Here is a 14,883-nt window from a genome sequence, read left to right as displayed (position 1 = left end):
GCATGACCGAACTCTCTGAATTTCAAAACCTGCCGAGAGGTGCATAAGCAGGGTGCATAACTTATGCACGACTTCAAATCTTGCATTTTCTGTCTCTGCCGAAATCTGCATAAGGAGAGCGCATAGCTTATGCACTTCCGCATGACCAAAAACTCTGAATTCCAAAACCTGCCGAGAGGTGCATAAGCAGAGTGCATAACTTATGCACTTCCGCATGACCACTCTCTCCAAAAATCAAAACTTGCCGAGACTTGCATAAGCAGGGTGCATGACTTATGCACTTCCGCATAACCACCAACTCTGAATTCCAAAACCTGCCGAGAGGTGCATAAGCAGGGTGCATGACTTATGCACTTCTGCATGACCACACTCCCTAAAAGCCAAAACCTGCCGAGACCTGCATAAGGACAGTGCATAGCTTATGCACTTCCGCATGACCACACTCCCCAAAAATCAAAACCTACCGAGACCTGCATAAGGAGAGTGCATGACTTATGCACTTCCGCATGACCTATTTCTCTGAAATCCAAAACAAGCCGAAACTTGCATAAGTTAGCGCATAAGCTATGCACTCTTGCATAATCAGTTTTTCACACTTTTTTATCACCCACCGAAATATGCATAAGAGAGTGCATAAGTTATGCACACTCACTTTTCACTTATGCAGCCTTAACACATGCCCTGTTCAAATCAAAATTTGTTTTCGGCACCATTTTCCCACCTCCACCTCCCGATATTCCTTTTCACTCCTTTTTCCCCCCACGTCAATTTGTAGCACTTTATGGCACTCATGCAGAACCGCACAGCTTATGCACCCTCCTTATGCACCTGTTCTGGACAGCACTTTATTTTGCATAACCTGTGCAGCTTCTTATCCATCCCCATTATCTCTTGAATTCTCATCTGCTCTATACCAGGTAACTCTTTCTTTTTGCTCTTAAATTTCACAATTCCTGGTAATTATTATTTGCTTTGAGTTTTGATAATGCACTACTTGAGACATTGAGGACAATGTCTAATTTTGAGTTTGGGGGTGCACATTTTGATTTTTGCTACATTTTACATTTTTCATACATTTTTCACATTTTGAGTATAGAAGCATCTCATCCCATTCCATTTACATATATTGTAAATATTTTACATATACATTACACATTTACACACACATTATACACCACTTAGAATTATACACATTGCACACAATTAGACTTCCTTCATTTAGTTAATGCATTACTCATTTTTAGGAATCATGCATCATGCATTAAAATCTTTTGCCAAATCCCTTGAGTATTGAAAAGTTGCCTATGAGAGTGATTTGACTTACCTTTAGTTGGGTTTGTGGATTGAAAGTTTCCTAAGAGATGCAAGGTTTTGAAGTGTCTATCCCTTGCCTATATCTTCTTAGCCAAAAAGCCACCCAACTAGTCATTTGGAGATGGAAGTGTTTAGAGGGAGTTATTGGATATAAGGTAGTCAAATGATGTCTCACCAATCCTAGAACAAATTTTCTAAACCTTTCAAGGCGAAATACCAGCTTGTACTTGAAAAGAGAGATGATTAGGCATTCTTTGATTTAAACCTTCTCATTTTAAACCTTTGGCCCTTTTCCTAATTAAAATTGATCCTTGTAAACCCTTTTGAGCCTTTTTGTCCCTAATTTTTCTTGAAACTCTTATTACTACCTAGCCAATGAACCAAACACTCCAACCCTTTTCATGAGAATAATTATTTATAACATTAGGTACATATTCAAAAAAAAATAATGAGTTAAAAAAAAAGAGAAAAGAAAAAAATGCAATAAAAGGGAGAAGAAATGCTTGTCACCTTGTAAAAGTGCTAGTATATGTGCTTTTCACCATTGTCATTCAAAATGAAAGAAATCCACCCAAAGTATTAAAAGAAATGAGTTTAGGGGTGGCAAATTTTAGGGACAATCATCAAAAGAAAATGCAAAATACAAGTTTAAAGAATCAAAATGTCCCTCCATTTTTATGTGTTTTGTAAACTATGCTAGCACTTGACAATTCTCATTGTGTATTTCTCTCCTCCATATATAAAAAAAAAAGAGAAAAAGAAAAAAATATAATAAAATAAAAAGTGTACCTTATGTTGTCAAAATTGAAAATATTCTCATGCTTTGAATCCTTTTTACCCATTTTTCTTCTTAGCCTCATTTTTGAACCCCATGGCCCCATTACATCCCTAAAAAGACCTTTGATCTCTTGATAGTACTTGCTACATTAGTGGAGATAGGAATAGGGAATTTGCCTATGGGATTGGAAAATTATCTATTCATTCATTTAATTCCATCATTCTATATAGAGACACTTTGGTTATTGATTGTCCTAGAATTCCTTTTGAGCATGACTCTCTCTTTTGATTGGTTGGTTTGGGGATTTTGAATGATAATTGACTTGATGGCTAAGCGGTGAAAGCTTGGATAAGCATTAGATTCTTTGCATTTTGAAGGATGGGTATATGGATTGCTGGTATGGCTAAAGGTGTGTTAAGTTACTTTAATAGGTGATTTTCATAGCTCTTTGGATAAGGCACCCCTAAAAAATTGCATCACACTTTAAAGTTTGCTTTAGGACAAGCAAAAGCTTGAGTTTGGGGGTATTTGATGCATACATTTTGCATAATCATTTAGGTTTAATTTCATAGCCATTTTATTTGATTATTAGTTACTTTTAGCTAATTTCATTAGTTATTTAGTTAGTTTTTCATAATTGTCAATTTTGGATTAATTTGTAATTTTTACTTTGTTTTGTAGGAAAAATGGTGTTTTTGAAGGACTGAAAAGAAATTTTGCCATTTAGGAGTGACTTCTACAGCCAAAGATGTCAAAAACAAGTTTTCAAGTGGAAATATGCATTGACAAAATTGCGCATAACTTGCCGCATAAGCTATGCATATCCGCATGAGGAGAAGAAACACTGTTCCAACACCTGCCGAATTGTGCATAAGGAGAGTGCATAGCTTATGCAGATTCACGCCTCCCTTATGCAATCTCACGGAAATGTGCATAACCTATGCGCCAAGTCATGCAGTTTTGCATAAGTGAACCAAAAATAGTTTAAAATCAGATAAGGGACTGCATAACTTATGCAGTCCACTTATGCAGTCCCACAAAGGTTTCATTAATGAGCTGGCAAAAGATTCTCTCAGAAAATTTCTCCTAAAACACACCATTTTAGGGCTCTATGTCAGAAAATGCTATAAATAGTCTCATTTCCCATTTTAGAGGGGGAGAAGACTAAAAAAGGAGCAGAAAAAGGAAAGGAAGAGGAGAAAGAGGAGCAGCTGAAGAGACACAATCATTTTCCACACCATTTCCAATCAGATTTGGAGATTTCTTTCTTTTCTTACATTTTTCCTACATTTCTAGTGTTTAGTTTCTTATTTCCTAGCTTAGATTAAAGCTTTATTTCCATACAAACTAAGAATATATTGTAAACATTATGGGTAGTGAGTAGTTTTACTTTGATTCTGGAGTAAGGGATGTAATATTTAGTTATTTTTGTGGATTTGAACTGGGTTAGTCCCAATTTAATGAATTTATGAGGTTTAATCCATTTTTTGTGTGCTTATTCACATGCTTAATGAAGGGCCCCATTAAGTTATGTTCTTAATCCTTGGTTGAAGCACCGAAAGGAGAAAACCAAGTGATAGTTAATCAAGAAATTGGACTTAATTAACTTAGATCTAGAAATAGACTAAGGGTTAAGAGGGTTTTAATAGATTGATTAAAGAACCCAATGGGTCTTGGTTAATTTTAACTCCACGAAAGTAGGATTAAGTTAATTAAGGCACGCTTTGTCTCACTCGAAAGAGTTTTCAAAGGATTTTAGAATTAATCTCCCTTAAACCCATAAATTTCATGGATTGGGCTAGCTAGGAAAAATCCCAAAATGACTTAAATATGAACCCTTAACTCCAGAATCGTCTTTCATCAATTATTGCTTGGAATTTTACTTTTGAGTGTTTAGTTTAATCTCATTTTATTAATTTTCATTATTATCAATTTCTTTATTTTGCGAATTATTAAATTAGTCATTGTTTAAATTTAGTTTTGCATTTTCATACCTTATGCTTCAAATTCCTAAATTTCTTTTATTAATTTGATTAAAATACAATTTTAACATATTTTATTTTATATCAAAAATTCAATCATTAACACAACTCCTCGTGGGAACGATATCTTTTTCTATACTACTTGAACGACCCGTGCACTTGCGGTTGGAACACATCACATTGAGGTAACATCGACCCATCGATTTTCGTGGAGGACTTGGGAGCAACCGATTTGGTCTTGTAGAAGTAAAGTCAGGAAGCTACTGTCAGCCTGTTTCGGGCAGCCCATAGTCAATTCTGGCTCAGGACATGCTGGGTATCAATGACCAAGGAGATAAAGTCCTTCTACGCAGCCCATGTCTATCAGGTGATTGGGCTTCAGCCCGAGAGATTCTACTAACAACTGGAAAAGAATAACTCCGATTCCCATAATTCTACTGGTGTAATCAATAATTATATCCCTGCATATAAATCATTCATTAATCTTGGTACCATTAATTATCGGGCTTGTTATTTCTGAAACAAATAAAAGAAACACAAGGAAATTTTGAGAAGAAAATGCTGATGATGATGGTTTTTTAACTTGCTTGCATATTGAAGGCAATTCTTCAGAATTTGGAGGATTAGGTGCCAGAACACAGTTTAAAGTATCCCTCCCAACTAGCTGCTGGTGCCTGATACAATCAAAATTGGAATTGTACAGCACTTTTCTCGTGTAATCGCGAGAATAGAACTATTTTTTCAAATCAACTTCTTGGTAATGAAACCTACATATCCCCTTTGTTATAACAAACACGCAAATTTAAGGCACACATACAAATCACATAATTACACAGAATTGAAAAGAGAAGAAGAATAACACAGGATTTAACGTAGTTCAACTGTAAGGTCTATGTCCACGGGTAAAATAAGAGAAAAAAAGTTCCACTATGATGAAAAAAACAAGATACAATCAATCAGAACTCTCAAACCCTAACCCCAGTGTATTTCTCGAATATCTCACAACTTTGCCGCAAAGGGCAGAATATTACAGAACTCTCAAACCCTATTGGCCCGTGCCCTCAGCTACCATCACAAATTTCACTTTTTATCCTAATCGGGTCGCAGCGTTTTACTTTCGGGTCGGGTCACAAATTCGGGTCCATAGAAAACATATTCAAAATTTAAAGCCACAAAAATAATAATTTTTCCCCTTGGCTTGAATTTCTACTATCATCAACAAAATAACCACAAAACACTCTGTCCTGCCATATGTCCTCGCAAGGGCATTACTGAGCACTACAAACACCAACCAAGTCTAGGCAATGCCTAAACTTGCTGACTGGGACTCCCTTGGTCATTATATCTGCTAGATTATCATGTGTAGAGACTTTCTGCACAACTACATTCCCCTGAGATACAATGTCCCGAATGAAGTGTCTGACATCAATGTACTTAGTTTGCTCATGGTACATCTGATTCTTTATGAGATGTATTGCACTCTGGCTGTCACAAAATATCTTTGCCTTATTCTGTATCAGCCCAAGATCACCCACCAAATCTTGTAACCATAAAACTTCCTTTACTGCCTCTGCTAAGGCCATATATTCAGCCTCTGTGGTAGACAAAGCAACTGTAGCTTGCAATGTTGCCTTCCAACTGATAGCACTTCCAGAAAGAGTAAACAAATAACCTGTCAAAGATCTACTCTTGTCTAAGTCCCTGTAAAATCTGAATTCACATAGCCAACAACTGAATCACTCATCTTAGCCCTGTCAAATGTCAGATCAATATCTGTAGTACCCTTCAAATACCTCAAAATCCATTTCACTACCTGCCAATGCTCTTTCCCAGGGCATGCCATGTATCTACTCACAACACTAACTGCATGTGAAATGTCAGGTCGGGTGCATACCATAGCATATATGATGCTACCAACAGCACTCGAATAGAGAACACTAGACATGTGCTCCATCTCCTCATCTATTTTTGGTGACATGTCTGCAGATAACTTGAAATGGGTAGTAAACAGAACAGTCACAGGCTTAGCATTATTCATATTGAAACGCTTAAGCACTTTCCCAACAGAGGCCTGTTGAGACAAGAAAAACTTCCCAACACTTCTATCCCTAGTAATTTCCATTTCCAATATCTTCTTTGCAGCACCCAAATCCTTTATCTAAAACTCATCACTCAACTACTTTTTCAGAATGTTAATTTGTGACATGCTTTTAGCAGCAATAAGGATATCATCTACATACAACAGCAAATAAATAAAGGAATCATATGAAAGTTTCTTATGATACACATAATTATCATATGAACTACAATTAAAGTCATTACGAACCATGAATGTTTCAAATCTTTTGTACCACTGCCTAGGAGACTATTTCAGACCATATAAAGATTTATTAAGCAAGCAAACATGGTTTTTCATACCTGGAATGACAAATCCCTCAGTCCGACTCATATAAATTTGCTCCTCCAACTCACCATGCAAAAATGCTGTCTTCACATCTAGTTGCTCAAGCTCTAGATTATGAAGAGCAACCATAGCAAGTAAGATTCTGAGAGAACTATGCTTCACAACTGGAGAAAACACTTTATTGAAGTCAATCCCCTCCCTCTGAGTAAAGTCTTTTGCTACCAACTATACCTTATATCGAGGTGCTTCAACCCCTGGAATATCTTCCTTTTTCTTAAACACCCATTTGCAACCTACCACTTTTTGTCCCTTAGGCAATTTTACAAGCTCCCAAGTCTGATTCTTGCGAAGAGATTCAATTTCTTCACTCATAGCACTGACCCACTGATATGCATCTGAACAAGAAATAGCTTCTCTATAATTGCTGGGTTCATGCACATCAACTGTTTCAATAACTAACAAGGCAAACGCAACTAGATCTGCATATGCATATCTCTGCGGTGGTCTAATATGTCTTCTCTCACTACCAGTTGCAACGCTATATGGTTCCTATTGCTGTTGCTCAGGTGCATCCTCTTGTTGATTAGGATCTTGCACCTCATCCTTTGAATCACTAGACTGAACTGCTGAAATATCAATATCAAGCTCCACCTGTTCTCTGACACCGTGATCTGATTCTGCTATTGACTTCTCCTTCTGACTATCCAATGAAACAGACTCATTAAATGTCACATCCCTGCTGATAATGAATCCTAGAGACTTTGGATCATTGCACCACAACCTGTAGCCTTTCACTCCAGATGCATACCCTAGAAATATGCATTTTCTTGCCCTCGGCTCAAGCTTACCATCTCACATGAGCATAAGCAGGACAACCAAATACTCTCAGTTGAGAGTAATCAGCAGGTGAATCAGACCAAATCTCAAAAGGAGTTTTGCACTCAATAATTGTAGATGGAGATCTATTAACCAAGAAACAGGTTGTATTAATTGCTTCAGCCCAGAAATCCTTTCCCAATCCTGAATGTGCGAGCATGCTTCGTGCTTTGTCACAAAGCGTTCTGTTCATGAGTTCTGCAATACCATTCTGTTGTGGTGTCCTTGTATAAGTGCAATGTCTTACTATACCTTCATTACTGCAGAATACATCGAACTCACGATTGTAAAATTCCAACCCGTTATCAGTTCTAAGACGCTTGACCTTCTTTTCTGTCTGCTTCTCAATCATCGTCTTTCACTTTACAAAGGTTGAAAATGCCTCATCTTTTGTTTTCAAAAAATACACTCACACCATCCGAGAGTAATCATCAATCAAGGTCATAAAGTACCTGGCACGGCTCTTGGAAGGAATTTTGTTAGGACCCCATAGATCTGAGTGGATATAATCTACCGTTCCTCTGGTCTTGCACACTGCCCTTTTATCGAACTTCACCTTAGTCTGTTTGTCAAACACACAGTGTTCAAAAAAATCCATAGATTTTGTTTTCTGCCTGTCCAATAAATCCTGCTTGCTTAACACAGATAATCCTCTTTCACTCATATGACCAAGATGCATATGCTACAATTGAGTCTGATTCTAATTATTACTTCCGGATGCTACTGCAGCTTCCCCTAAAACTATACTGCCCTGAAGAAAATGCAATCCTGAAATCAAACTGCTCTTCATGAGTACCATAGAGCCCTTGCACACTTTGAGAACTCCATTCTCTGCATGGTATCTAAATCCATGAGAGTCAAGTGTCCCAAGAGAAATCAGGTTCCTCTTTAGTCCTGGAACATGCCAACACTCTATAGTTCTGACAACGCCATCAAACATCCTCAATTTGATGTTACCAATTCCTTTAACAGATAACACACGATCATTGCCCAGAAACACCTTGCCACTCATCTGTTTGTAAGTGACAAACCAATTTCTGTTTGGACACATGTTATAAGTAGCACCAGTATCAAGAATCCAGGAATTTTGTCCATGATCTGAACTCACGGATAAAATTTCTCCAGCACTGTCATCACCATCAGAATCAATAAAACTATCAACCACATTCGCAGAACTTTTTGATTGCTTTCCCTTTTTATTTTTCAACTTGGGACGGTCTCTCCAATAGTGACCTTGCTCCCCGCACTCAAAACAGTTGGCCTTTTTCATTCTTGACTTAGATCTGGCCTTAGATTTCTTGATGCTAGAAGAACCCTCCCTTGAATATGTTCTTCCCCTGCTCAATAAACCTTCCCCCTCAAATCTTTCTCTATTATCTGGAAATTTCTTTTTCAACTCCTTTGATTTTAGAGAATTACTAACATCGTCTAGTGAAATATGTCTTTCTCATACAACAAAGTATCAATAAAAGTTTTATAGGAGGGTGGCAAAAAACATAACACAATAAGGACCTGATCCTCACTATCAATCTCAATATCAATATTCTTCAGGTCCATAATGATGAATTCATCCAGATGTTCTTTAATGGACGTACCTTCGCTCATTCTTAGATTGTAAACCCTTTTCTTTAGATACAGGCGGTTGGTCAATGATTTGGCAGAGTACAACTCCTTTAATTTCTTCCATGCCACAGATGTGAGCTTTCACCAGCAATCTCGAGTGGGACATTATCAGTTACGCTCATGAAAATCACACTCAAGGCTCTCTCCTTTAGATCAGCCTTCTCCACCTCTTTCATACCTTCTGGAAAATTATCCTCGATTGCCTTTCATAGACCTTGTAGAATTAAGAAAGATTTAATTTTAATCTTCCATAGACTGAAACTCAATCCACCATCAAACTTCTCCATCTCATACTTCATTGAAGATGATGCCATCTATAAACCCTAGGTTTTGGGCACAAAGCTCTGATACCAGTTTGTTATAATAAGCACGCAAATCTAAGGAACACACACAAATCTCACAATCACACAGTATTGAAAAGATAAGAAGAATAACATAGGATTTAATGTGATTCAACCGTAAGGTCTATGTCCACAGGCAAGACAAGAGAAAAAAGTTCCACTATGATGAAAAGAGCAAGATACAATCAAGTAGAACTCTCAAACCCTAATCCTAGTATATTTCACGAATATCTCATAGCTCTACCGCAAAGGGTAAAATATTACAATATTTATACTGGTCCATACCACGGAGGCGTTACCCTCGCACCCCAAAGGAGATTAGTGGTGGGCTTAGAGCCCGAGCCTATCGGCCGATGCCCTCCGCTACAATCACAGATTTCACTTCGGGTCGGGTCACAATTCGGATCCATGGAAAAGATATCCAAAATTCAAAGCCACAAAAATAACACCCTTAATTATCTCCTCCAAAATGCTCATTGGGATTCCATGATTACCAGCTGAAAGATCTCACAAGCAATTTTAAGTTGTGCAATGATGTTAGTCCTGAGACTTGGATCCATATTGCAGCCTCTATGACAGGAATAATGAAGTTGGGTTCATCGGAACCTGACGTTACCATCAATCTTGGCAACTAGCTACTGATGAATGAATATGCGTGGAATTTTGGTCACCCCAGCATCTACAAGCCCCTTTACGCCAACTTTGGTGTCGTCAAAAGCCTTCGGTTCACTTTCCCAATCAGAATCATATTTCTTTCCTGCTAGAATTTGGCTTTCCATCATTTCCATTATAAGCACTGTGTAACAGAAAAGCAGATTCAAATATCAAAAGATAATTAAAGAGTCCCCCCTTCTTTAAACTAGAAATAACACAATCGTCACCATATGACTTATAATTTGTTGCAAAAAAATTGACGCCAACAATAAGAAGCTGAAAATAAAACTAAAACTCAGAACTCAATAAGAAAAAAATTATTTTTACACATGTATATGCACGTACACACTCACAATTATTAGAGCACTACACCACTCAAGCACTCACTTGGCACCACTCACTCACACACTTCACGCAGTATAACTCGATCACTTGATTTGTTGTGCTCTACGCTAGCTTGTCTCAACTGCCATGCAGGATGACTATTTATACACAAGACACTGGCATAATTATTGCCGATTTTTGGCCACAAACTGATAAATTGTTTGTTAGGTGCTTTGATTTCTCATGATTTGTTTCTTTTTTTGTTCAATGTAGTATGTACTTCTTTATTTTGTTTGATCATGTATTTATCATAAGTTCGTATAAATTATCACTTATGAATGAAAATGCTGAAATCCTTTTCCAGCATTGTTTTCGTCTCTTGCTCTCTTTAATTTTTCATGACATTGTTTGCCAGCTTGAATGTTCATAAAATTTCTTTCAGCTTTAATATGAAGTTCACATGCTAAAATTCTAGCCGACAGTGACTCTCCGGCATGTTTAAAAACTTGTGCCAATTGGCAAGAAGATAAACTTCAGTGGGGTGGGCTTTTTCTTCTGCTAATGGTTTGTGATTACGTTTCAGTAATCACGAGGATGTGGCATTATTTTGTGAACCCTTCTCACTGAACTCTTTGATACGTGCCTGGCAAGAGCGCTAGCGCAAACGCTCACATGCACAATCAAACGTCGCCATAGCCAAGTTTCAATCAACTTTCAATAACTTATATTATAAAAGCTAAAAATTGGAAAAATAAATAAATAAATAAACACCGTCTTACATGACTATTTTTTTCAATTAAAATCTGTCTTCCTTCGCTTTTTAAACCATATATAAAATACAAATATCTTGAATTTGATTTTTTTATTTTTTTTATTTTGAATTTTATTATTAACTGATAGAATTCTAAAAAGCTGGAAAATATTTTTCACCTGCAAAAACAAATGGAGCCTTAAAAGTTTACTTTCTAAAAAGTGTACTTTGAAAAACTTACTTTTTATAATGTATGATATAAATGTATTTAATATATAAATTAATTTTTTAAAAAAATAAATTTGATATTAAATTATAAAAGATAATAATATTTTAATATAATTTAAAAGTAAAAAATTAAAAACAAGTTAATAAATTAAATTACACTTTATTAGAAAAGAATAACTTATCAAATCGCTCATAAAAAAGTAGAATAACTTATTTTTTTATAAGTTTATTCTACAATGCAATCAAATAAGAAATTCTTTTTATATTCTCTAAAAATATTCTATTTTTTTAATCTACTTACCTCAATCAAACGAAACCAAAATATTGGTAATTGCTAATTTATAATTAAGGATACGTATTATTTGATTTAAAATTTTAAATCAAACAAAATTAATTTTGATAATTTAACTTAGTTTTTTAAACAATTTATTTAATTTATCAAAATAAAAAAAAATATTTTATAATTTATTTTAATTTCTAATTTTTAAATGACCAAACTAAAATATAAGCTGAATATTTTTTTATAATAAATTGCTTATATAAATTTTTAATTTTAAATTTCATATGTTAATGACTTAATGTATATTTGAAAAATCTTTTTATAATATTTTTTTAACATTATTAAGTTATTGCTTATAAAAAAAAACAGTATCAAGTTATTATAATTTAATAAAAAAATAAGTTTAATATAATTAGTAAAATTATCTCAATAAATTTAAATTATTTATTCAGCATTACACCTAATAAATTATAAATTCGAGTATGACATTTACAATACCCTTAGTTTTTTTAGACGCATTGCTCAGACACGTATGACACAAACGTCAATAACAAAATCCTGTCAACATGCATCTGAAATTAATGGTAACACTGCTCTCTCTCTCTAGGAAGGTTATAAAATATTTTCAATATACATAAAAATAATTTTTTTATATAAAAAAATAAGTTTTATATGAATATAAAAAATGATATACGTACAACAAATATTCTTAGCAAGTAAAAGTTGACGGGGATATTGAGAAAGTATAGTTTCACTACTTATTTTTATTTTTTAATTTAAAATTTATTTTAAAAATAACTAATTGATTGATTAAATTAATTAAAAGTAATTTTTAAATAGTTCAAATATTTGATTAAAAATATACTTAAAAATAATTTATTATGTCAAAATTATTAAAAATAATATATAATTAAGTATTATAATTTTTAAAATAAAAGTAATATCATATTTTTATAAGTTATTAAAATAATGTAATTTTTTACTTAATTAAAAAATAATTTTAAAAATAAATAGATAAATTATAAATAAAAATATTTTACTAATTATTTTTTTTATTTATTTTAAATAATTTTAATTTATTAATCAAATAAACTATTAATTTATTTATAACTTCATTTTCTTATTTATAATGCAAATCAAACACCATTTAAATTATACAAAGCCACAGTTCACCCCTCAAGTTTATTGATTTGATAGAGTAAAAAGAAGAAATTAAAAAAAATTATTTTATTAAATTATGAAATTACACTCGCACGCAGTTAAATTTTTTAATATTTCACTTTTATTCGTCCTCCTTGCTCGTACGCAAACATACACACAACCTCTCTTAAGAAAGTATGGAGAACCATCCACTCTTATCACACTCATACGACACATACTCTCAATTATTCACCAGACACTCACTTACGATCGTTAACTCACCCGTTATAATCATTGATTATAATAACATAATACGGCACAGAATACTGGCCAATTTCACAGCTTTAAATGTTCCAGTCTGGAAACCCCATCATTTCCTTTCAAGTGTTTGAGTTGTATCAAGTCCTTCACGGTGGTTTCCAGGTAGACTGGAGGGTTTTCTTCTGATAGCAGCTCCTTTATAGGGCCGTACACCCTTGATGATTCTGGCCAAAGATGTTGCCTGAAAAAACATGACACTGAAATTCTTGGACCAACATTTTTGGCTACCACCCTGTGCTCGATGCTAATAAATTTACGGTTGGAGATCAGCTGCACAAAGGCACGAAGAAATCTAATAAAGTTGATGGAATTGGTTCCATATAATATAAACAAGCTTGATGTGAAATGGACTTGCCTGTAACAAATCTCCCGCATTTACCACTAGAGCTCCAGGTATTGAGGCAACATCGACCCATCGATTTTTGTGGAGGACTTGGAGGCCACCGATTTGGTCCTGTAGAAGTAAAGTCAGGAAGCTACTGTCAGCATGTTTCGTGCAGCCCATAGTCAATTCTGGCTCAGGACATGCTGGGTAGCAATGACCAAGGAGATAAAGTCCTTCTGCGCAACCCGTGTCTATCAGGTGATTGGGCTTCAGCCCCAGAGATTCTGCTAACAACTGGAAAAGAGTAACTCCTATTCCCATAATTCTGCTGGTGTAATCAATAATTATATCCCTGCATATAAATCATTCATTAATCTTGGTAACATTAATATATGGCTTGTTATTTCTCAAAACAAATTAAGGAAACACAGGGAAATTTTGAGAAGAAAATGCTGATGATGATGGTGTTTTAACTTGCCTGCATATTGAAGGCAATTCCTCAGAATTTGGAGGATTAGGTGCCAGAACACAGGTTAAAGTATCCCTCCAACTAGCTGCTGGTGCCTGATACAAATCAAAATTGGAATTGTACAGCACTTTTCTCGTGTAATCACGAGAATAGAACTGTTTTTTCTCATTAACTCCTTGGTAATGAAATCTACGTATCCCATTAATTATCTCCTCCAAAATGCTCATTGGGATTCCGTGATTAACCAGCTGAAAGAAACCCCACTTCTCACAGGCAATTCTAAGTTGTGTAATGATGTCAGCCTGAAGGCTTGGATCCATATCGCAGCCCTGAAGGTCTATGACAGGAATACTGAAGTTGGGTTCATCGGAACCTGACGTATCATCAGGCTTAGCAAACAGATCCTGATGAATAAATATGCGTGGGATTTTGGTCACCCCAGCATCTACAAGCCCCTTCACGCCAGCTTTAGTGTCGTCAAAAGTCTTCAGTTCACTTTCCCACTCAGATTCACGTTTCTTTCCTGCTAGAATTTGGCCTTCCATCATTTCCATTATAAGAACTGTATAACAGAAAAGCAGAATCAAATATCAAAAGTTAATTAAATAGTCCCCTCTTTTCTTTACACTAAAAATAACATAATCGTCTCTATATGACTTGTAATTTGTTGCAAAAAATAGAAGCCAAAAATAAGAAGCTCAAAGTAAAACTAAAACTCAACACTTAATGAGAATATATATATATATATACACACACATGCACACTGACAATATTTAGAGCGCTACACCACTCAACCCCTCACTCACACACTTCGCAGAGCAAAACTCGCTCACTTGATTTGTTGTGCTCTACACTAGCTCGTCTCAAATGCCTTGCAAAGATGACTATATATACACAAGATTACAAATACTGACATAATTATTGCCCATTTTTGGCCACCAACTGATAAATGGTTTGTTAGCTGCTGAGATTTCTTTAGATCTGTTTCCTTTTTTAAGTTAATTTTAATCTAAAAAGCTTATCATTCATGAAAGCTAAATGCAGAACGTAACTTTATTTTATTTAAATTGTGT

General features: G+C 35.0%; 1 protein-coding gene across 1 annotated transcript; it reads right to left on the bottom strand.

The window, feature by feature from the left end:
* Positions 1 to 13,031: 13,031 nt before the first annotated feature.
* On the bottom strand, positions 13,032 to 14,355 carry LOC110633240 (1-aminocyclopropane-1-carboxylate oxidase homolog 1-like). Its single transcript, XM_058145172.1, has 3 exons — positions 13,820 to 14,355; positions 13,372 to 13,693; positions 13,032 to 13,286 (listed from the first exon to the last, which is right to left on the bottom strand). The coding sequence occupies exons 1-3, from the start codon at positions 14,353 to 14,355 to the stop codon at positions 13,032 to 13,034; spliced, it is 1,113 nt and encodes a 370-aa protein (XP_058001155.1).
* Positions 14,356 to 14,883: the final 528 nt, after the last annotated feature.

This window comes from Hevea brasiliensis, chromosome 4 (assembly GCF_030052815.1).
Source record: "Hevea brasiliensis isolate MT/VB/25A 57/8 chromosome 4, ASM3005281v1, whole genome shotgun sequence".
Classification (NCBI taxonomy): Eukaryota; Viridiplantae; Streptophyta; class Magnoliopsida; order Malpighiales; family Euphorbiaceae; genus Hevea; species Hevea brasiliensis.
This window is presented reverse-complemented; position numbering and strand designations above follow the sequence as displayed.